This window comes from Dioscorea cayenensis, chromosome 10, assembly GCF_009730915.1.
Source record: "Dioscorea cayenensis subsp. rotundata cultivar TDr96_F1 chromosome 10, TDr96_F1_v2_PseudoChromosome.rev07_lg8_w22 25.fasta, whole genome shotgun sequence".
Taxonomy (NCBI): domain Eukaryota; kingdom Viridiplantae; phylum Streptophyta; class Magnoliopsida; order Dioscoreales; family Dioscoreaceae; genus Dioscorea; species Dioscorea cayenensis.
Window position 1 is genome coordinate 273,944 of NC_052480.1, and position 23,540 is coordinate 297,483.

At 40.7% G+C, this 23,540-nt stretch overlaps 4 protein-coding genes across 4 annotated transcripts; 1 reads left to right on the forward strand and 3 right to left on the reverse strand.

The window, feature by feature from the left end:
- Nucleotides 1-554: 554 nt before the first annotated feature.
- Nucleotides 555-3,699, reverse strand: LOC120270892 (tRNA dimethylallyltransferase 2). Its single transcript, XM_039277964.1, has 10 exons — nt 3,358-3,699; nt 3,195-3,274; nt 3,037-3,105; nt 2,849-2,921; nt 2,635-2,729; nt 2,490-2,564; nt 1,510-1,947; nt 1,305-1,380; nt 1,030-1,199; nt 555-783 (listed from the first exon to the last, which is right to left on the reverse strand). Exons 1-10 carry the CDS (start codon nt 3,536-3,538, stop codon nt 616-618), a joined length of 1,425 nt encoding a protein of 474 aa, XP_039133898.1. The 5' UTR covers nt 3,539-3,699; the 3' UTR covers nt 555-615.
- Nucleotides 3,700-12,153: 8,454 nt separating this feature from the next.
- Nucleotides 12,154-14,425, reverse strand: LOC120270170. The gene is made up of 3 exons (XM_039277197.1): nt 13,373-14,425; nt 12,826-12,976; nt 12,154-12,661 (listed from the first exon to the last, which is right to left on the reverse strand). The coding sequence occupies exons 1-3, from the start codon at nt 14,027-14,029 to the stop codon at nt 12,279-12,281; spliced, it is 1,191 nt and encodes a 396-aa protein (XP_039133131.1). The 5' UTR covers nt 14,030-14,425; the 3' UTR covers nt 12,154-12,278.
- Nucleotides 14,426-15,625: 1,200 nt separating this feature from the next.
- Nucleotides 15,626-16,710, reverse strand: LOC120270073. The gene is made up of 4 exons (XM_039277071.1): nt 16,314-16,710; nt 16,087-16,197; nt 15,891-15,971; nt 15,626-15,777 (listed from the first exon to the last, which is right to left on the reverse strand). The coding sequence occupies exons 1-4, from the start codon at nt 16,551-16,553 to the stop codon at nt 15,703-15,705; spliced, it is 507 nt and encodes a 168-aa protein (XP_039133005.1). The 5' UTR covers nt 16,554-16,710; the 3' UTR covers nt 15,626-15,702.
- Nucleotides 16,711-18,231: 1,521 nt separating this feature from the next.
- On the forward strand, nt 18,232-23,389 carry LOC120270623. The gene is made up of 3 exons (XM_039277675.1): nt 18,232-20,718; nt 22,172-22,467; nt 22,881-23,389. The coding sequence occupies exons 1-3, from the start codon at nt 18,650-18,652 to the stop codon at nt 23,234-23,236; spliced, it is 2,721 nt and encodes a 906-aa protein (XP_039133609.1). The 5' UTR covers nt 18,232-18,649; the 3' UTR covers nt 23,237-23,389.
- The last annotated feature ends 151 nt before the right edge of the window (nt 23,390-23,540 follow it).

The window sequence follows — 23,540 nt, forward strand, 5'->3', positions numbered from 1 at the left end:
AAAGGTTTACCAATTGCCACCAATAGGAGATGATTAGAGCCGACACAATCAACCAATGAAGTGAATGAACTGATTCATGTCATTTTTCATCGACCACACAATTTTCCCTAATAATTATTGGTTACATATATATATATATATATATATATATGCATGCTTTACATATATATGCAACAAGAGACACGACATGCATGCTTTACATATATATGCAAAACTGGTTACATACTTGCACGTTGACAAGAAAATATTAGATAACCAGTGGGGTTCTTGAAGTAAAGTTTGCTTGTGATTTTACAGTATGAAAAGAACTTTCTTTCTTTTACGTAAGCACATCCATCACCCATGATGGTTCATCACGCTCACGTAACTCATTTCGCTAAACACCCGGCAAATAAACCAGAAGGACAAAACGGAGACCAGGTACCACCTCATTAGATATTGCCAGTAGCGGAACAATTTCCAATCTCAGATAGAAATAGATCTATAGTACATTTTCTGACATTAAATTATCTGACACTTGTCACACTTCACAAGTTACTTCCCAGGAAAAAAAGCCCTGGTAAATATACCACTGTGATGAACTAGTTTAGTTTCCAAACAAAATGACTCGTGGACTCATGTAAAACACACTGAATAATTTTCATCTGAAGGATGACCTGAACAATCTATCATGGAGGAACTTGCTTTCTTCTTTTTCAACCTGAGTATTTGCTTTCTGTGCCTTCGCCCTTTTTTGTGTTGTTCCCATTCATGCGCTCCTCTGAGAATCTGATTTCCGCATGCCTGTAACAACGCAACACCAACATGCCACCATAAAAGGGAGGTCAGCCACACAGGGTATATCTTATTCTTTTCAATTTATTGAAACAATGAGGATCAAATCATCAAGAAAACAATGAAAAGAAATCTGGATCACAGATTGCTATGTAACAGAATCCTGTCTACAAACCACATAACTAGGAAACCTGATAGTGATCTTCAATGTATCTTGAAATTTAAATATAAAAGTGCCGCAAACAGGATACTAACCTCACAGATATGCTGATTCCACAAGTCCCTTGAGATTAGAGCTTCATTATTGGTGTTAAATGGTGCACGCTTACATATCAAAGGGTCCAATTCATGATCAAATAAAAAAGTTTTCACAAGATCAACACAAGGTTGAACAACTGCCACAGACCAGGAATCATTAGAAGTATCTGCAAATTAAGAATTTGTTTTAGTTCAATTAAAGTCGAGCAAACTACAATATTGTGGATTACAAATTAGTTCAATTGGCAACCAGAGGAGACAGCAAGGCATACTAAACAAGGCTACCGTAGCATCAACGTTATGCAAGTCCCAACCAAAATACTTTTTCAACTGATTAAGCCTCCGTTTCTACAGATAAAGAAGTTCTCATTGGATAAGTATAGCATTTGCAGCAACTTTTATATCTTAGTCTTAAATGTTAGAATAAAAGGCTAAGCTTCCAACCATATTACATGGGATAAGTTAAAGGATACTTACTTGCCGACGGACAAGCTTACGTGTGTTTGCTTTTAGCTTGTCAATTGATTCACACAACAGAACCTTAAGGTTGTTATCATTAGAATTTAGAATTTCCAAGAAGTTGGGCTCCAGGACCTCCTCATATTCATTTATTGAACTTGGAGTGCCATCTTCAGAATTATATGCGCTACCATTACCACAGACACATGTGCCACCTGTCATCGTGTTGCTAAAATAGTATCTGAAGAAATCCTCAAATTCCCGAACACCAATGGCCTGCCGCAAACCTCGTGTATAATCTGCATTTGGTTTGTAAATTTCATGTACTTCATTTAATAAACCACCAGCAATCATGCAATCAACCCGTTGGTCAACAAATCTATCGAGAACAGGCAGAGCAGCATCCACCCATATAAAACAACAATCATATCTAAGACAATCTGCTCGGCCCCACTTCTGTCTTGTCACAGAACTACATAAATGAAATAAATCGAAGTTCATTCCCCAAATATCGGCATGGCTAGCTTAATAGATCAGCACGGATAATCATTGCTCAGCCTATTTCTTGAATTTCTTAATTTTCTATAGATTAGGAGGGTAAGGCCTAACAGAGAAGGACCTGTCATATAGTTCAAGAGGAATGTCTAAGAAAGGTTGTTGAAATCTAAAAATTGGTATTTTGCACATGCGTATAAAGAATAACTTAGTCGAAAAAGTTGTACAGTAAAGTGAGATATTGCAGCAGCTGTATAATAAACTACGAAATAACCATTTTTAGAAAGACGTGAATGCAGCAAGAAACAACAATAATCGTGAAATGCATAAAAATTCCCCTTCAATCCAAGAACAATCTTTAAGATAATCTCAAGCATTATATCATGTAAGCAAAGGGGGGAATCTAGCATAGGATAACTGAAACTTCAAAACACAGAATTTCATTTAAAATAAATAAATAATGTAAATGCAAAAGCTTCAGCTCAATCAGCGAGGACACTGACCTTGGCTGCCTCCCCTTGAAACAAACTGCTAGGTGGAACACCAGAAGATTCATACAAGCTGAGGTAACGATTTATCTGCAAACAGAGTATTCTCAGGATGAATGGAAAATTAAAGGCAAGATAGAGTTTTTACAGGGTGCCCCACCTTTCTGTGATCATTCTGGTGGATCCTATTTGCGGCCACAGGGTCAATCTCCTTCAGCCTCTCATAGACAGCACAAGGATCAACACTCTTCAATTCTGAGAGCCAGATGCAACTAACGAATGTTGGTTTTTCAATGTAAAATAAAGCTACGAATTTCAGTGAAGATATTGCATGCCATACACTATGTATTTAGGAAACTGCATTCTCTTTTTACCTCTAGATGAATTAAAAGAGCAGGCAGTTATGTCATCCACAACATCATCTACAAGGAATGGACTCACGAGAGCCTATGAAGCAATAAGGAAAGAAAGAAAACGAAAGGATGGATAAAAATATACAATTGAACTAGTAAAAAAAAAAACATCAAAAAGAGTACTTCCAAAATTCAACAAGGGAGTGAACCTGTATATAGTAATTGGTACCCCCAACGATAACCGGAACTCTATCACGAGCCAATATGTCATCAATGATCTATAAAAAAAGAGGAAGAAAAATACCTTTAAGAACTTCTAAAATAAACAACAAACAAACAAGTAAAAATTGGTGTTTTGGTGATATACTGCAATGGCGAGATCCCGGAAGTCCTTTGAAGTGAACTCCTCCGAAGCAGCGACGGTTCCAAGGAGATGATGCGGAACACCTACACGCCGTTATTGGTTCAAATCATCAAGCTGCGTGATTTCGAGATCAAAGGTAAACAAAGTAGAGGGAAGAGGCAAGGACCTTGTCGTTCAGAGAGGGGAACTTTATTGGTGAGGACATCGAGGCCTTGATAGACCTGCATGGAGTCGGCGTTGACAATCTCGATGGGGCATGGGAGGTGGGAGGCCAGGTCGATCGCCAGCTTTGATTTCCCCGCACCAGTGGCACCCATCACCACCACCACCTTCTTCTTCGCCGGCATGTCTCTCCTAACCTCTTCTTCGCCATCGGAGATAGGGGTTTGGGCTGCTCTTTCCGTCGCCCATCTCCAGTCTGCACACTCTGAACTCCAAGAGTAACCAACCGGATCGCGTCGCGGGGAAGCCCATTGATATTATCGGGTTCGAGAGTTGGTGGATCCGATAAGGGTCACAATGGATGCATTGAGCGATGATGCAACTGATTATATAGTGCATCCAATAATAAGATGGTGATAGTGCGTGAGTAAAGCAAAGGGCAAAAGTCATTTTAATTCCTTACATTACTATTTATATTTACTACCCAAATGTTCAGCATCATTAGGGATTCAGGGCTACTGGTAAATTGACATATATATATATATATATATATATATATATATATATATATATATATATATATATATATATATATATTTGAGCCAAGCTTGAACCTAGTGATACTCGGCTCGATTCATTTATAATCTTATTTTTTTAAAACTAATTGTATATATGTTGGACGTGAAAGAAAAATGCTTTGTAAGGAGACCAAGGGAATAGGTAAGAAGGATGAAGCCAAACAGTGTTCCTCGTAGCCCCGTCTAAACAGTGTTCCCGACCATGAGATTCCTCTGCAATTCTCGTGAGAACTACTCTGACTCGCATGCAGAACCACGCAACGCTCGGCCTCCTCGTAGCGGATCTCGCGGGGGCTTCTCCGGCAAACACCGCAGGAACTCTCGCCCTCAGACCTCACACCCCCTCCCACCCTACAGAAACCTCTCTTCTCAGCACATTCTAGCTCCACAGAACTCTCAATTCCCCAAGAACTCTCCGGTGAGAGAGGGCACCACCTATCTTGATGCTACTCGATCCCGCCCGTTGGAACCTTTAGCCACCTCCCACCCCTCTCCCACAGAGAAGGCGTTCATCGGACTGCGGAGGCGATGCTCTAAATGCTTGAGAGCTGGTCATGAGGGTGATGAATGTAGTCACCGACTCACACGCAAGCGTTGCTCGTGGCCGACCACATTGCCATCCGCTGCCCTCTCAGTTCTCCTCCTCTTCGTCCCCGACTCCAAGAAGCCCAGAATCCGCTCTAAAAACTTCTCTCTAGAAACCTCCCACTCGAACCCCAAACCTCGGAGTTCAACCTCTGAGCTCAAACCTCTCCTCCATATTCCTGCGAGACCTAACAAGACCTCTCTCCGAGTCTCACTACCTATCACTGAAGCAATTCTAAAGTCGAAGGAAGATCTGAAGAAGATGGTGATCATCAGGGTTTTATCCGGTAATGCCAGCGTCCGCTCTCTTCATGACTCGCTCCCTCAGTGCTTGAACACCGATCTCTGCGAGCACATCACCCCCTTCAACAACGATTTTATCCTCACTTTATCTTCCTCCAAAGATGCAGCAACGGCCGTGAAGAGAAGCCCTATAACTCTTATCACTACCCATGGTCCTTGCTGCATAACTCTTTCACACTGGACCGCCGAATTCGGCTCCCACGCGGTGGCCGCCGGTAACTATAACTGGATCAGGATCACGAACCTCCCCCTCCACTGCTGGAACTGGGATTCCATCGTTGACATTCTCAAACCAATTGGAGATTTAATTTATGTTCAGAAGAAGGAGCACGTTACCTTAGAGCATCTCCGAACTCTCGTGAGACTTAAATCCTCGATCTCCTTCCCGCTGGAGATCACTGTGGACGTCGGAGTTAGGAGTTTCATCGTAAAACTTGAAGATGACGGCGTTCATACTCTCCGTTCCAAGCTTGTGCAAGGCCCGACGTCTCACCCTCCGGCTCATCTCCGATCTGCTCAGCCCTCCAGCAACCCCACCTATGTGCCCAAATCCGATAAGGGCAAAGCACCTTTGGTGCAACCTCCCGTGAGATATCCCCTACTGGCAAGGCCGTTGAGCACTGCTCCAGCCTCGGCCTCTCTACTGGGAGCACCGTTAGCGGATCTCAGGGAGGTTCTTTGCTTCCTTCCGGTGACCGGCCGATTGCCGGAACCCCTGAGCTCCCATCGGCATCTCGCGAGTGCGCGGGGGACAGCTTGCCTCGTCGCCATGCGGTGGAGACGTGATGGAGGTGCCTTCTGACCCGTCCATCCGCCTCGTGATGATCTCCCATCCATCCGATTTGGAACCTTGCCCTCGTCCCTCTCGCCTCGTGATCGGGCCCCCGAGATTCCCTGCGACTCCACGTGATTGTGTCTCTGATTCTCCAGAGAAGCTCCGAGATGATATTCCCTCCGATCGGCCAGCGCTTCGTAATCAGCACTCTGATCAAAATCCCACTCTCCAATCTGATGAGATGCCTCGAGATTTATCTAGCCTTGATCACAACTCTCTCACCTCTTTAAAGCTTTCCTTGCCTCGTGATAAGAGCACACCGGATCTTCTCTCTGACACAGATTTATCCTTTCAAAATAAGCAACATTCTAAATCACTTAACAATTTATCTGACAAGGCACCACTACCAAGTGATTTTCACACTTCACAACCTTACCCTGATTGTGGTCAGGGCCCCTCTCTTGAATCTGCTATACAAGGAATTACCCCTTCTCACCGCAAGATAACCCTCAATTATACCTATCCCACGAGGGTTATAAATGGATCTTCTTTTATGGAGGATGGACCACCGGTGCCCTGCATCAACTCTGAGAAATTCTATGATCTTGATCCCATTCCACAGATTTCCCCAGAAGATATCCATTCTGATGAAGAACTTCTCGACTGGGGGGAAGATGAGACCTTTCTTGACCAGGACATGGCTGATCCCGATTTCCTCCACGAAGACAACTGCATCGATCAGGAGGATCATATCTCCTCACACTTTGACTCTGCACCAGTAATTCCTGAGCTCCCTAAAGATTTCTCAAAACATATCCATATCAGTCCCAAACAACTCAGAAGAAGCGAGAGACCCAAGAAATCATCAGGACGATGGAATGAAGGACTGGGTTCGTTCCCCATCCCCTCGATCTTCCAAGAAGAAAACCCCACGAAGATCCACGAGAAGGTACGCCCTCAATCATTAATTACATTTTTCATCACGGTCGGATGCTCAAATTATTAATTACGATGAATTCTCGTGGCATTAATTTTCTTGGGTCCCCTAATCACAAAAATGCATAGACAAAATCAGGTCTACCGAAGCTGATAGGAACTCCAAATGCCTTACAGCCCTTGGGTCTCCTCCGAGACCTATTTAGACATTCCCTGTTTTCATGATAATTTTATGCTGGAATGTCAGAGGTCTTGGCAGACCTTCTAAACGCCATTTAGTGAAAGATGTTATCTCTAACTCCAAAGCAGACATCGTCTGCCTCCAAGAATCCAAACTCCAAAACATCCATTGCTCTCTTTGGAGAACAATCGGAGGCTCCAGAATTGATTCTTTTGATTTCTTACCAGCCCATGGCTCCGCTGGTGGAATTATTATCGCCTGGAATAGCTCGCTTCTAGTCGGTAATCTCTTTCATAAAGGATCCTTTTCCATCTCCATCAACTTCACAAATCGCTCCGATAACTCCTCACGGATACATTCTAGCGTCTACGGACCTAATCCTAGATCCTTAAGACCCAACTTCTGGAATGAACTCCGAATATTAAGAAACCTCATTACTTCACCCTGGATTATACTGTGGCGACTTTAATACTATCTTTTTCCTTTGAAGATAAAAAAACCTTGGTATTTCTAACCCTAGAGATATCACCTCCTCCCAGAACCTCCTTCGCGATCTTGACCTAATCGATCCCCCTATAAATGGGAGAAAATTCACTTGGACCAATGGACAAGCTAACCCTATATGGGTCCGACTTGACAGATTTCTCTACTCGCATGATTGGACTTCCTTATTTCCCAGAACCAATCAATTTGACCTTCCTAGATTCGGCTCAGATCACTCTCCTATCTGCCTCGAATTTGGAAACCACTTTAAGCGCCCCGTACATTCAAATTCGAGAAGTTCTGGTACACCAATCACCACCTTACCAGCCTCATTCGTGATTGGTGGCTAGAACTAAACCCGGTTGGGTGCTGAGGCGTTGTCATATCAAAAAAATTGGCTCTACTTAAATCCAAACTCCGAACATGGTCCGAGAACACTTTTTCAAGCCCCTAAGATCCTTAAATGCAATCTCCTCGCTGAACTTCACTCCATTGATATCATTGGTGAATCGAGACCTCTTTCTGAGGAAGAGTCTTTCCGCCTTTCTCAAATTCGTTCTGAATTATATAACATTTTAAATCAGGAAGAGATTTATTGGAAACAACGATCCAGAATTACCTGGCTTAAGGAAGGAGACTCCAATACCAAATTCTTCCACCAGGTTGCTAATGGCAGGAGAAATAAAAATTTTATCCCTCGTATTCTTCAGGATAGCAGTTGGATCTCTGGTAACGAACAAATTGGAAGATTTTTTTCCAATCACTACCGCTCGGTTTTCGGTACTGCTTTGTCAAACAGATTTCTCCTAGACTGGCACTACCTCTTCGGCTACAAGGAAAGAATTGTTCTTTCCCATCTTGAATTACCTTTCTCCCCTGACGAGATCAAACTTGCCGTCTTTGGTCTTCATCCCGACAAATCCCCTGGTCCGGACGGCTTCCCTATTTTTTTCTTTCAAAAACATTGGACCATTCTTCAACCCTCAATTGTCAAACTTTGCGAGGACTTTTATGAGGGAACCATTAACCTCGAGCGTATTAACTGGATTCACATTGCCCTCATCGCTAAAAAAACAACTCGCCTACACTTGTTTCGGGACTTTCGCTCCCATCGGTCTTATCAATTCCACATGTAAAATCATCTCCAAAATTCTTGCCAACCGTTTAAGTTCGGTTATCAGTTTGCTTATTGATGACTCACAATCTGGATTCATCAAGGGCAGGTGTATCGCTGAGAACATTGTTGGCGCTCAAGAAGTCATTTTTAACCTTCAAAAAACAAAACGTCTGGGTCACATTTTCAAAGTGGACTTTGCAAAAGCCTTTGACTCCATTGATTGGAACTTTCTGCTTGAAATCCTTGCCGCTAGAGGCTTTGGCCCTAAATGGCTCTCACGGGTCAACTCCATCCTCTGTTCCGCTAAGGTGCAGTTCCTTATCAATGGAACTTCCCAGGGTTACATCCGTTGCAAAGGAGTGCGAGACAAGGTGATCCTCTTTCTCCCCGCTCTTCGCCCTTGCCACTGATGTCTTAAGCGCTATGTTCTTTCACGCTCTAAACTCTAAAGTTTTAATCGGCGTTCCCCTTAATTCTTCCGATAGCATCTGTCACTTCCAATACGCTGACGATCTCCTAATCTTTTCCACCGGAGGACATGAAGACCTTCAAATAATCAAACTAATTTTGTATCTATATGAGGGGTCTTCTGGCTTATCTATAAATTTTTCCAAGAGTTGCCTATATTCCTTCAACTATGGCTTCCAACCTCATCACTCCTCTGCCAGAATCCTTAACTGCTCTCGTAGCAGCCTCCCTATCACTTACTTAGGAGTCCCTCTCTCTGGTCGTCGTCCCAGAAGACTCGATTGGGAGAAACTCATTGGTATGGTTCGTTCGGGGCTCACTACCGGAAAGCTAGTTATTTATCTCTTGGCGGTCGCTTGACCCTCGTCAACTCTGTCCTCTCCTCCATGCACATTTCTTTGGATGTCGGTTTTCAAGCTTCCTGCTTGGGTGATCAAGGAAATTGATAAAATCCGAAGAGACTTCCTTTGGAGAGGCCACAGTGCGGGACCTAAGGGAATCAGACTAATTGCCTGGAACAGGATCACTAGACCTAAAGACATGGGTGGTTGGGGTATCCTTAACCTCCAAAACTTCAACATCGCTTTACTAAGTAAGTGGTGGTGGAAATTATCAGCAATCCAACTGGTGGTTGGGCCAAAACCATTCATGCTAACTACACTCTCATAGATACAAACGGAATCTTATTTCACATTCCCCCTAGGAACAAATCCTTCTTCTGGGCTGGTGTGACTCCTATCCTCCACTCCTTCCGTTCTTGTATCTCGAAATTGATCAAATGTGGCTCCAACACCTCTCTTTGGTTTGACCGCTGGCATGATGGAATCCTACTTAAAGATCGCTGGCCTGACCTCTTGATATGGTCTGTCGATCCTTGGATTACCATTCGGCAATTTTTCCCGACTCCTTACCAACATTGAGCAAATTTTCCGCCTTTATCACGCTGACATGTTATCTCCTATCATAGATATTATTCCTGACTGTTCCCTTGAGCAAAGTGATACCTACACTTGGAATCTGGAAAATTGTGGCACTTTCACTGTTAAATCCTTTTATAAATTCCTTATTGATGGAGGAACCCGCAGTCCTTTGTATCCTCTCTTCTGGAAAATCCGTTGCGCCAGCAAAATCACTCTCTTCTCCTGGCTGGCGGGCGAGGACAAAATCCTCACTTTATCCAACATCTTCAAGAAGGGCTACAACTCTCAATACTCCACTGATACCTGTGTTCTCTGTCACAATTCTTCAGAGACGCTTCATCACCTCTTCATTGACTGTGAATTTTCTAAACGTATTTGGGAGTTCTTCTCTCACTCCTTAGGCCCGCCTTCTCTTCCACAATCCATTCCCTATTTATGGACTTCCTGGATTTCGTCCCTCGCTCCTCAATCGCAACCTCTCTGGGACCTTACCTCCCGTGCAATTTTGTGGAACATTTGGCTCGAAAGGAATTCTCGCATCTTTCAATTACTTGCGTTGCCGCATTTAAATATCATTTTTAAAACTGCTAATATGCTTATATCCTGGTTCCCAACTGCAGCAGATAGACATCAACAACCTCTTACTGAAGCTTCTCAAAAAATCAAGCGCTCTCTTGACTTCTTCAGCGCTAGGGCCTCCACCTCTGCGAGCGATCCCGGATCGCAACGCCCCCGAGGATTAGTCGACCCACTGTTCTTCTAGTCGGGGCCCGAGGCGCGGATGGTGCCTTCACTCGATTAGATCCTTTTTCTCGCACTCTTTTCTTTTTCCCTTTTTCTTTCTTGCACTTGTACCCCCTCACTTCTGGTGAGGGTCTTATTTTCTTTGTACTATTTCTCCTCTTTTAATAAATCAGTGGTTTATCCACTTTTTAATCAAATATATATATATATATGCTTTTGTCAATTGTTGTAAATAAAAAAAATTATCAATTGTTGTAAAAAAAAATTTGCTGTGAAGACACGCATAGGGCTTTTGATTTTTTTTTTCTTTTAAAGTAAAATAAATAAATCACTTGTTTAATGAAAAAAAAATCAGTATAACTAAAAAAATAAAATAAAGACAACAAAACAAACCTTCATAAAGAACTTTTCTATTTTGATATAATCTCAAATATTGTTTGATCAGTTTGGTTTATCTTGCTTCTGTACTTTGTTCTCTTTGCTCCTCTCTTTTTTCTAATAAATTTGAGATTTATCCACTTTATCCAAAAAAATAAAAATAACTAAAGAAGATTTATACTTAAGTATGAGCACATTTGATGGGAAGAAAAGCAACTAGATGAGGATGATTTGCTGATTGTGCACAAATTCAGTGGCATTGATATATATATATATATATATATGCTATAACTTTATTGAATAAATAACATGAGAACAAAACGAACATAAGGAAAATAAAACAACAATACAGAAAAAGAAAACAGACTAAGGTCATCGCCATGGGTGAGGAAAAAAAAAGAAAAGAAGAGACAAAACATATAGGTAGAAGAGACTGGGCCGACTAAGACTTCCAAAAAGAGTCATAGGCCTGCCCAAATTGTAGCAAACAGAAGACTACTCCCAATCTGAGGCATGCGCTATATTGCTGGAATGCTCTGCAACTCTTGCACTTATGAAGTTGAGAGAGCGCTTGATCCTCAGAGAGGCTTCTAGATTAGCTTGTTGATGAGCCCCCGAATCTGCAGAAAGCCATGAATCGAGCATATTAATTGTATTAGATAATACAGAATGAGGGGGTAGAAATTTTAAGGAAAATATGTGGTTATTCCGTTCTAGCTAAATATTTCAAATAATTGCTCAGGAACTGAGATCCCAAAGGTTCTGAAGATTAGAATTTAGAAGTGGAATCCCGTAGGTCCAAATATTGGAAATTGAGGATGGGAAAGAACTTGGAGTATAATTTGTAAGAAAGACCAAATTCACTCCGAAAATTATCAACCCAAAAATAAATGTTCCACCATTTCAAAACCTTTGTGGCAGAGAACGCAGGTGTTTGTTGCATTTAGATTATAACCTTTCTTAAAAATTATTGATATATATGGATAAATTATTGATTTATTAAAAATTAGGAAAACAACACATAAGTATAAAACCACTGTTTTGAAAAAAAAAACAAGGGAAATTCCAATACTGAAATTGGAAAATAGCTTTATAGTCCATTACGAGTGGAGGTAGTTAACACCCATAATAGTAGCTCCTCTTCCGAAGGATAACCTAGGAACTGTTGCTTTTTCTCCTCACAACAATAAAATAGACGTCCAACCTTTACTTCTTTCTTGTATGAGTTGTAGTGATGATGATATTACTATTTATTATAATAATAATAATACTAATTATTATTATTACTATTATTATTATTAAGACTTAAAAATTCAAATACAAAGTCAGATAAAAAAGAAATACAATAAAGATATCATAAGAGATGAGAAAACAAGGTGTCCTCACCATCCTTCACTACAAGGAAAAAAAAAACAGCTAAACGTGGCGCATAAATGATAAATGTACATAAAATTAAATCAGAAAACAAGTTCGTCAAAGAGCTCATAGACTAACAAGTCAAAAATAGAAATCTCAATCCCAGTTGCAATCTCAGGCATCTGTTCCTCACACCTCTTCCACATTGCACTATCAAGTCCAAAATCCAACTCCACCATCATGTCAATAGTGCAATGCCCAGCTTCCTTCCATGCCTCAAATCTCTTACACACTCTCTCCAACAATCCTCTTTCATCCAATTTGCAGGATTTCAATAACAGAAACTGTCTCTCTTCATCAGTTATGTCTGCAATGAGCTTCATATCCTCAATCTCATCATCTTGTTCCAATGCCAAAAGCTGGTCCAGCTCTATGGGAAGTAAACTGGCAGCCAACCTTTCAAGCCTGCCAGCCTGTCTCGTACCTATATGAAGAGCAACAAGAGACAATAATAAGATGCGTGTATTTGAATTCAAAATAACAGGAATAGCTGAAGGCACACACAGTGTGTAATCAGGACAGTGACACGAGTGTGAGTGTGGAATTAAAAAGAAGAAAGATAGAGTGATGGTAGTGGTGGTTGTGTACTTTCTGCATTAGAGCACTCAGGGCTGTGGTCCTCTTCATCCTCCTCAGCAAAGCTGGGGTCCAACACGGAGACAGGGCTCAACTGTGGCTCTTTCTCCTCATGCTCCACCTCACTCTGCTCTTTCCTCTCTGGCCTCGTGCCACCAAACACCTTTAATAAGAATAAGAATCATAAAAGACTTTGAATTCAGATAAAAGTCACAGTGGATGCTTAAATACTTGATTAGTAATTAAGAAGATATATATGTATATAAAGTTGTTTGCTTTGGATCTTGTATTACTATTGATTAATCAAGTCAAATACCAGGTTTAATGTAATCTAAACAGAGAGAATCTAACAGGAAATGCATCAGAAACTTCAAGTAAGATACTGTCATCTTTAACCATTTTAACTTTTGAAAACTTTTAACCTCCAGGTACATCCCAAACATGTTGAAAGGTACATACATTTCTACAACTTTTTTTTTTTCAAATAATTTTTTTTTTAAAAAAAAAAACTGCAAATGGTAATGTAAATAATAAAAAAGAATAATTCACTGAGGCATACCTCTGTTTTCCGGCTTCCCGGAGAGCACTCCGGTGAACTGGTCAAGCAAAGCATGTCCTTCACGTCGACCAACGAACATCGTCCTTGAAGATTACTAGATGTCATTGCTCTGAACACGTTCTTCTCCAGTTCATCAACTTTGCCTCGAAAGCTAGAGTAACCTGGGCGGTTAGCAACTTGAAATTTTCTCCGGCGAATTCTCGGATAAGAGGAATCCCATCCTAATATATCCTTCACCGATACCTTCATCTCTTCCCCGTCAATCTCACGTCCCCGTTTCCGCAACGCTAATCTCTTCAAAATTGACCCAAAGAACCCAAAGCTGAGACCTTTAATGGAGTTTCCACGCCTGCTCTTGCTCTGCTTCTCCTCAACTCTCAGAGCAGCATCAAGTATCAAGTAAGCCACTGGTTTTAACCCAAAAGACGGACACTTCACGTCTAAATCGAAAACAGGAGATCTCTTTGTATGAGTTGGTGTAAAGGAGGGACTTTGTGATGGATTTGAAGAAAATGTGGGATTTTTAGAGAACAAAACTTGTTTGTTCAGCACTGAGCTCTGCCGGAGCTGGCCACGCCGCTCTTCAATGAAGCTCTGGAGAACGAACGGTTCCTGCTTCTCTCTCAACAGCTGCCGAAGATGCCTTTGCGCCATCATAAAACCAACCAAAAGACCAACCACAAACAAAAAAAGCCACAAGAGAAGAAGAAGTGTGGATGTGTGTGTGTGTGTGTTTTGAATCTCTAGTTTAGAGAATCGAGCCAAAACGTTGGAATATAAAAGCAAGGGAACACGAGGATTAACGAATCACAAACGGGTTTACGCGCTGATCCGACCCGCTGCGTCTCTAGATCCGCTAGCAAAAGACAAGGACAATGGACGGACGGGCATAAATCACTGATAATTGCCTCAAGATCGATGCATTCTTCCGTTTCCAAGGCAAGAGGGCAGCGGATAGCCAGGTCGGATCCCACCTGATGACGTGGTGGGCCATGCCTTTTGAAACTATCGTCTCGGCGGCAGCAGCAGCAGCAGCAGCAGCGTGGCGAAGAAAGCGGTGGAACCCGACAAGATTGAAACCGGCCTGACCTCCAAGTGTTGATCTCTGAGATGTCAGAATCCGTGTGTTCTCTGATTCGATTTCAACCGTTCGATATTTCTGCCTTTTCTTTTTTATCGTGTGTTTATTTATTAGTCAAATGTTTTTTTTTATCTAGGGAAGGAACGAGAGTTGCGAGAATTGGTGGCTTTTTTGGACTTTTTATGGAGTTTTACGCTTTGGCGAATGCTCCGATGCATCCCTGCTCAAAAGTATGGTAAACTCAAATAAAGTTTTCATTCATTCATTCATTTCACTTGATTATAATATGATTGACTCCGTTGCATAATACTCCATATAATCTCTCCACTTGAAAAAAATAAAAAAATACAACGTAATGTAATTCAATATCCGGATTTGACGCTACATAATTAGGCATCGTATGTATGGTCCCTATCATGTCTTCCCCACTGGTTCATTCTGCTGGCCAGCTTTTCAGCATCATGTACAATGAATAATAGATAAAAAAAAAGGCAGGTGAAATAAATTCGTGCCAATACCACTTTCAGGCAATGATTCAAACACTTGTCTTTCTTTGGTTTGGCTTCTTCTTCCCCTTCCCAGATCACAAAACGTTTCATGAAAACATGAAAGGAAAAAGGAATGACAAAAAGAAACTGAAACCATTGCACATTTATTACTCTCCATGATATGAGAGACTAATTAAGATGGCACACCAGAACCACTCATAAATTCTATGGCATGGCTTTCTAGGTGGCCTTTTGATGACAGCAACATCATTATCTCATGCGCACTGGACATGGTGGAGCCACTGGTTGAGGGGTTCCTTTCCATTCATCTCTTCCCTGTTAAGAGACTGTGATTTTAGTTAATCATAGCTGTTCTTTCATTTCTCCGCAATATAAATATATACCCCAGTGTTATATATAATTAAGGAAGTCAGGTGGACTGGCTTCAAAGTACAGAGTGGTGGTGGTTCTCATGTCACCACTGTTTGTGATTTGACGTGAAATCTACCCAAGCACACATTACCATTTGGTCCCCTGTTGCAACTCCTTCAAAGCATACATTATTTTGTTCCATATAAAAAAAGAATGATGGTTTCTTATGCCTCACCAAGCCTGGCTAGAGAGCTAGCATTTCCTTTTCAACTGTTCACCATATAAGTTTTAACATTCACACACAGACACGCAGAAACAGAAGAAGCATTTCAAACACAAATGAAGAACAACCAATACAGGAATCATAATAGTCTTGAACATGAATAATTTCAGTGTAGGGAATCTATCGTCTTGCTCAGCTCCTCCAGCTTTTTCATCCTCAACCTTTCACTTTCGCCTACTAGCTGCTCAACCATCAATCATGCGTATCATATCAGTAATTTAATGAAAACTGCAATGCTTGTAATTAAAAGAATAAGAACCATTAGAGCAAAAATTAAAACAAACAGAGAGATACCTCTACTAGTTTGTTGATCAGTTGAGCTTTCTCCTTATTCTTCTCATTGAATGCCTCGAGAGCTTCTTTATATTCCTTCTCCTTCAGTTTTGTCAGCAATATATTTGCTTATACTTGTAAATGTTTTATATTAATGACAGACTATAACAAAATAACAATCAATCACTTGAGCCAAATAACAGATGAGTTACTCTACCTTTTTCAGACAGCTCTGTCCAAGAGGCTTTATTTCACGGTTCACTACATCAATCCTCTTCCGTATAGCTGCAACTTCCTTCCTTGTTGGATCTGCCATCGCTTCAAGCTCCTACAATTATATAAAATTAGCAACTTCTGATGTGTATGATTTATATTGATCCATTGCAGGAACAATAAATAAATAAATAAATAAATAAATAAAAGTTTAATGAACATGCAAGCAACCTCTTTAATCTCAGCCAAACGCTTGGTTTCCTCTTCCACCCTGCCCAGGTGAGCAAAGACTTTGTCTCTGACCTCCATCTTCTTCCTTTCAATCTGTTCTTCTTTTGCTCGGAATGCACTAAGAGCAGACCTTGTCATTTCTTCATCCTCCCTGTCTTCTTGCGCAGGGCTCTCTCTGTAGCTCTGGCCCAAGTTCTTCACTCGTTGAATGTGCTGCTGCTCCATTGCCGGTGTCTGCATCTCTGCCTCTCCAAAACCTTGTTACCTTCTATTTCAATTGAGGGAGTACTGTCCTATCAACCTTCTCTTTTCTCTCTTCACCTTATTATTTATATAAAGCTGCTCTCTTCTAGTTCTATCTTAATGCGTAGGGTGTCAAACAAGTTGGTGTTCCCTTGTTGATGAAAAGAAAAAGGCTTTCTGGTGATTGGTGAAATGACAAAAACACACCTCTATATGTATAAGTTCTCATGTATGTGTGTGTTTCTGTGTGAGTATGACAGTATGTAGGTACATATACATCTAACAACATGATTACTGGAACATGGTTTTGATGAAGCATACGTAGCTAGTGGATCAAATAAAATTGATTCTCCATTAGGTGAGATGAGTATTTTCCTGAGTTGGTAACTTGTGTCATTTCCCAAGTTGGTGGACACTAAAATATTTCTCACAATGGAAGAGTCATGTGCATAAGTAACATTGTTCTTTATCATATATATTTTTTTTATTATTATTGGTTATGTATTTTATTACTGCCATTCTAGTGGAAACAAAAATTGATGATCTATCTGTTTTTGGCCTATTTTTTCTGTTGGAAGGTCCTAAGGAGTAGATGTGCATACCCTTGTCCATGAAGAAGTGGGAGGGTGCTTAGAGTTCAAGTCTTGTAGTCACTAGTCAGAAAGAGGACTCAGTTGAGGAAGACAAAGACAAAGACAAAGAAGTACAAGGATGGCATGTCAGAGCAACCTTTTGATCACTTCAGATTAGCTTTCCAACATGGCTTGCTTTGGTTTCTTCTCTTTGCTTTTGCTTTGCTTTGCCTTGCCTTGCCTTGCCTTGTTGTTCCCCACTCAAGCCATATACTCAACACAAGGTATCTACTGTTTTAGTTTAATTTTAATCAAATATAGACTGAAAGAGATAAATGGGAAGGTCTGAGAGTGATATATTTGATGTTTTTTATTGACATGAATATACATTCTGTCACCATGACAGACAATGGTCATGAGCATTCATCAGCATAATTGTAAAATCATATTCCCAGCATTCTACCGTTCGTGATGGTGTTAATTGGACATCCGCTTTGCTGTTACTTCAATCCTAAATTCATTATGTTTATATTGGATGGCAGTACTATTCCCATTATTGCTGATAATTACTATGGAATCAACCAATTTTCTTTTATATATTGTTTTCTGTTTAATAATAATGCCAATAAATCATCATATTTTTAAGAAAAGTGGATTATTAACCACCTAATCATCATTCATTATGAAAACAACAAATTATTTAAAATACAATTAAGTCATCTCTTAAGATTATAAGAAAGAAATACGTAACAGTACAAAAAAATAATATATAATTTTTTTTTAAAAAAAAGAGCTGGTTTTCCTGTTTATCCTTAAAATTCAATCGTTGCTCATAAGTTTGGACCATTTGGGCCAAATAGAATTGTGCTGGAAGCCTGTTTAGAAAAACCTTTGATTTTTACTAATAATTAAGAATAGAAAAAATAGTTAATAACATTTTTAACTAAATATATGAATATTAATTATATTTTAATAAAAGTTAATATTGTCCAAGTTATTCTGGTAAACATCTCCGCAACGCTTGAGAATCATCAACGGTTAAGATTGTCCACACAAATTATTATTATTATATATATATATATATATTTTTGGTTCAGGATAGAACGGGATCCCAAAGTTCATCGGCGTCAAAAGCGAAACCTAACATCTCCACGATTCGAGGAAACCTTGGCTTCGGATACCCTCGCGCATGGCGGCATCGATGGTAGCATCCTCTCCGAATCTTGATCGGCGTCCTCCCTCGATGACGAAGGTCCGAATCTGATCTCCATCTCCCTGTCTGCCACTGAACAACGTTGTACCCATTGATTGTTCGTTTAGGGTTAGGGTTTCCTACTTCTTCTTCTTCTTCTGTTTCTCTTGTCTTGATTTGTATGCAATGATATCGGTATGTATGTGAGGCTAATTGCTAGGGTTTTGATGATCGGAGGCGGTTCTTGAGATTCCGTGAGAGGGTTGAGATCTTTTCCGCTGATTCCTGTTCTTCTAGTTTCTTAGTTGTAACTTTTTGAAGAAGAGAAGATGCGGGGTTCGACAAGATCCCGTGGCGGAGGACGAGAGGGCAGAGGAGCTAGGGCTTCTCCCCCCAGTACCCCGACAGGGCCGACAGCCAGCACCAAGAACAAGGAGAGACTCTCTGATTGGCGCCATGCCACCGTTCCACGTCGCTCGCGCCGCAGCCTCAGCCCTCCACGGCCCCAACTTTCTCCAAGCCGCGGGAACACAACCATAGACCGAAGAGAGCATGCTCTTCGTCACCAGTACCAGGAGAAACAGCAACTCCAGCGGGTGCACCGTCCTTCTCCAACAGTGCCGCCCCCTCGCAGCCGTGGGGCAGCCTTTGGGGACCTGGTAGAGGGCTACCAATACCCGCCCAAGTACATGTTACCTGACCATCCGTCTGAATCAAAGCTTCCACGGCCCATTAATGATTCGGAGATTTATCACCATGGCATTGTTGCTCCTCACTCGTCATCTGGGCTGGACATCCAGGACATGCTATCTCACAAATCAGTGTTTTCAGATAATGTTCCTATGCGGCCCTTCCTCGGACACCCCTCTGATGGCACCTATCCAAAGGATTCTACTGTTATGAAGAGCACTGAAGATCATGGAGGCGGCACTGGAACTCTTACCAGGGGAATCCGAGACAATGAGGGTATTCGGTATCATAACCACCCGAGTGATACACATGTTGAGGTAGAGAGGGAGAAGGTCTACTCTCGAGATAGGTCTTTTCCCTTTGTGCCTCCTTCACATAGGATGTCATCTTTTCCTGGTTCTTCTGCCAGCTTTGTCAACAATGACTATGTGAACATGTATCATGACCACCTTCATCAGCCATCTGATGAGTTTGGTAGGGGAACTTCCAGTAAGCTATTGGAGAATCCTTTGCATCGAGAAGTCTTTGGTTCAGCTGATACACTGAGACGAGCACCAGTTAGCCCACTGGCAAGGGATGAGCCGTGGGAATATGCTTATCGTGAGATGGGCCAGCGAGAGAGGGATGACCATGGCTATGTGGTTGCAGATAACATGCGCCTAAAGGCACCGTTGGAATATTCTGGTGAATATCAAGATCCACTGAGTTCATTGTTTATGGATGCTGCTGAAGACACGGTTAATGAGGCAGGAGATGCATCTTGGAAGACTGTACATGAGACTGGGCTTTGGGACCAGCGGCGTGTGTTGCCTCGAGAGGTCCTTCCAGAATGTAGGATCCATAGGGAGGCGTGTGAGGACTTTTTGGATTCTTCTGAGAGTAAGCAATATGACTTCAGAATGAAAGTATCAAGAGATCATGAGCCTGAACTTTATGAAGAAAACCATGCTTTTGGAAGAGATTCTGGTCCTATCGATTATAGGGGAAGAGTTAAGAGTCCAATGTTGTTAGACCATCATGTGAGTATTTATAAGCATGATATAAGCCCACCACCGACGGAGTATTACAGGGATGATTTAGATGTGTATGAACCATCTTCAGAAAGAATGATTAGAAACCAATATTATAGTATGGAGGAGGATATAATCCGAGGTGATTTGACAAGAATGGTAGATAATCGAAATGCCTTTAAAAGGATTCAGCCACCCGTTGGTGATGATGGCATATGGTTGAATGAGGATAGAATACGAACGAGGCATTCTAAAAGATCTGCTTTGGGACGTTCTCAGCATAGAATGGCCTCACATCAGATGCTTGCCCCTGATGATGGCTTGTATTCTGGTAATTCTACTAGACATATAGATGTTGGCCGTGGTCAGACCTTGAAGAGGCGGCTTCGACCAGGCCCTTCAGATTTCAATGGATCATTTTCTTCAGAGAGAAGACATTCGTCATTGAGGCCATTGAAATTCTTAAAAAGAAGCATTGAAAATCGCAATGGTGGCAGTGAAGTGCAAACTAGAGACTTTTCTAGTGGTAATAATCTGCTTAAGAAGACTGAACCACCAGAAGGTTCAGAGGAGTTTAAACAGCTAGTTCATAAGGCCTTCCTTCGGTATACTAAGATGTTGAATGAAAGCCCACAACATCGGGAAAGATATCAGGAGACAGGAAAAGCCAGCAACCTGCTTTGTTGCGCGTGTCGCAGGTCTGTCTTCTTTATTTGTGATAAGTACTTGGCAGTGGAAAACTGGCCCCTCATGAGTTATGTGACGCTTATATATCAGGGAAGATACAATTTTCTACTGCATCAAGTGAACATGTTAGGGTTTTATTTTTTTAATTGATTAGGATCATGCTAACCGTGAATTTAGTTCTATACATAGGATAATTCGAAAAGATTGCTCTTGGCTACCTGTTTTCAAGAGAATAGTTTGTTGTCCTCGGACAGTCTTGGACTATAGGACATTTATAGAGAACCTGAAAGAAGGCTTGCATATATTAAGTTGGTGTTAGATTGGAAGTTCACAGGATACAAATGAGGAATCTTTAAATATTTTGGCAAGTGCTTCTGGTTGTGGCAAACAATTGTCATATTTCTTTCCTTTTCTATTATGGCAGCTGCTGTTTGAAAGTAATTGTTGGAATAATAAGGAAAGGTGGGGGTCAACACCTTTTCTGCCTACTAAGTTTATGACCTGAAACACTAAGCAGAACTACCATCGCTTTCAAAGGCCAGCATCCATGCACTTCTTTTTCAGTATGTTTTAGTTCCTCTCTTGAAGCCAGTGAACTCATTTGACTATCAAAATTGCACCACCAGTTTCATAAACAAGTAGCAGAAGTATTTGAATTTCAATGTCGGGGTAAATTGCTATCATTACCACAGTTGATCTCTGTGTCCTTTAGTTGTTGTTCTCATTCACTTTTGTTGTGTTAGATTCCCAATGGCATTGACCCATCCACCTTCAGTCTAGGTCTCTGGGCTGAGGGCTGCTTTCACCATTTGAAGGCTATGTTTAGTTTTCACTTTTTTATGACAAAAACTGGAACTTAGGTTAGTTTTAATTACGAGCTGAGGTTTGTGTAATTAATGCAAAGTCTTGATTTTTTTAAGTTTTAAGCTATTGTTATTTCTATCTAATCTGTAGTAACTTGCAGAATGCTTTTGTTTAATTGAAATTCTGCTGATAATGAGATTATGCATATTTGACAATTTATTAATGGGCAAATTCCGTGTTTGATTTTTTTTTTTTTCTTTCTTTAAGATGCCTCCATTGTGGCCTATTATTTGCTGATGATGTGTATGTTTGCTCATTTTTTTAAGTGCTTCATTGTTCTAGTTGCTTATTAGCTATTCCCTGTCTATTTAAAAGCTTCTCGTGTTTGGTTTGCCAGCCCTATTCTATCTAATCCAAATGCCTTATTTTTTTTGTGGCATACCTGGCGCATATCATGAGTTTTCTATCTCATATGTGCTGCTTTGAGCTTATGTCTGTATCTTTCATTGTACATTTGAACCTTCCATAAAAAACTGGTGAGAATGGCAGTCATGACATTATCTTTAGAGTGATCTTTTAGATTCAAGTACTTATTGATTGTGATTCCTGTTGATACTAACTGGAGAGTAGCATTTTTCTGACCCATTTGTGATTTTTCAGCCAAAAAAAGTACTTTCCACATGTGCATGGCCTGGTGAGCCACTCTTACTACTTCCCCAAGGTGGGCTTAAGAACCGAACATCTGGGTTTGCACAAAGCTCTTTGTCTTCTTATGGGCTGGAATTGGCACATGACTCCTGATTCTTCAAGGGCATACCAGACAAGGCCTGCCACTGAAGCTAAAGCATTGAAGGAGGACCTTATCCTTTGGCCTCCAATCATCGTTGTTCATAACAGTTCTATTGGGGCCAAGAATAAGATTATAACCATTAAAAGAATGGAGGAGATACTCAAAGGTTTGTTTGTCTTGTGGAAACTATTGACATCGAACTTTTTTTTTAACCATTTGATTGATGTTCATCTGGAAGTTTTCTTAGGTTTATGGGCTGTCAGTAAAGAAAATTATTTGATGAATGTTTATGGGCTCTCAAAATTTTTTTATATTACCACCTGCAAACTCTTCTGTTTTTGGTTATTTTTCACTTATGTTTTGCTTCTACATTTCTTCCCAAGAAAAGTCAACTTTGTCTTTTCTTTCTGCTGTTATTCTATATATTTTCATGTAAAAACTATGATTGAGAAATTATGTACCCAAGTTAGGTCCACTTGGTCCTCATTCCATGTAGGTCATTTGTGGAAGTGTTCGCATGTTCTTTATGTTTTTCTGATAACTTTATTGACTTCATAAATTTTTTTCGTGTGGCTGCAGAAATGAGTTTTGAGACAGGGAAGATCAGGGTTTCTTGTGTGAATCCTCCTGATGAAAGTATTTTTCTGGTGAAATTTATGCCTACTCTCTCAGGATTGCGGGAAGCAGAAAGGCTTCATAATCACTATGCAGATAACAAACGAGGACGGAAAGGATTTCTAGATGTTTTATTGAAGAACACTGATGGTGAGAGCAGAGGAGCTGGCCAACTTGACAAGTCTGAGGAGCTTCTTCATGGGTACATGGCAATTGCCGAGGATTTGGTTAAACTTGACCAAGAAACCAAGAAACGGTGTTTGGTTAGGAGTAAAAAAGAGATTAAAGCCATTGCTGATGCCCCAATTAATGCAGATTGATATGGTTATATCTATTTCCTATAGGAATTTGTTTTGTGCAACATGCTGGCTTTAAAAAAAAAAAATTGCCAACAACTGTTTAATGTGCTGTTTAAGTATACAGTCAATTACAAAAGTTTATAATTTCTTATTTTGAAATAAAGGCTGTTATCATCTTGTAGCCTTTTTTTAGCTTTATGAATGATATTTCCAGGTACAATCCAGTTGAATCGGAACTTGCTGAGTAGTTAATGGAAGATGTGTATTCTGGTTGGCTTGAGCCTTTTGAGCATTGCACGTAGTCTGGGCAACGTTTAGTGTTTTG

Coding starts and splice junctions, on each gene's coding strand:
- LOC120270170 (XM_039277197.1), bottom strand. CDS start 14,029: ATGATGGCGCAAAGGCATCTTCGGCAGCTGTTGAGAGAGAAGCAGGAA. Junction 12,977..13,372: donor CGGGAAGCCGGAAAACAGAG/GTATGCCTCAGT, acceptor TTCTTATTAAAG/GTGTTTGGTGGCACGAGGCC. Junction 12,662..12,825: donor TGAGTGCTCTAATGCAGAAA/GTACACAACCAC, acceptor CTCTTCATATAG/GTACGAGACAGGCTGGCAGG.
- LOC120270892 (XM_039277964.1), bottom strand. CDS start 3,538: ATGCCGGCGAAGAAGAAGGTGGTGGTGGTGATGGGTGCCACTGGTGCG. Junction 2,565..2,634: donor ACCAGAATGATCACAGAAAG/GTGGGGCACCCT, acceptor CTCTGTTTGCAG/ATAAATCGTTACCTCAGCTT. Junction 1,948..2,489: donor TTCAAGGGGAGGCAGCCAAG/GTCAGTGTCCTC, acceptor GTGACAAGACAG/AAGTGGGGCCGAGCAGATTG.
- LOC120270073 (XM_039277071.1), bottom strand. CDS start 16,553: ATGCAGACACCGGCAATGGAGCAGCAGCACATTCAACGAGTGAAGAAC. Junction 15,972..16,086: donor GACAGAGCTGTCTGAAAAAG/GTAGAGTAACTC, acceptor ACAAAACTGAAG/GAGAAGGAATATAAAGAAGC. Junction 15,778..15,890: donor TGATCAACAAACTAGTAGAG/GTATCTCTCTGT, acceptor ATGGTTGAGCAG/CTAGTAGGCGAAAGTGAAAG.
- LOC120270623 (XM_039277675.1), top strand. CDS start 18,650: ATGCGGGGTTCGACAAGATCCCGTGGCGGAGGACGAGAGGGCAGAGGA. Junction 20,719..22,171: donor CTTTGTTGCGCGTGTCGCAG/GTCTGTCTTCTT, acceptor GTGATTTTTCAG/CCAAAAAAAGTACTTTCCAC. Junction 22,468..22,880: donor AATGGAGGAGATACTCAAAG/GTTTGTTTGTCT, acceptor GTGTGGCTGCAG/AAATGAGTTTTGAGACAGGG.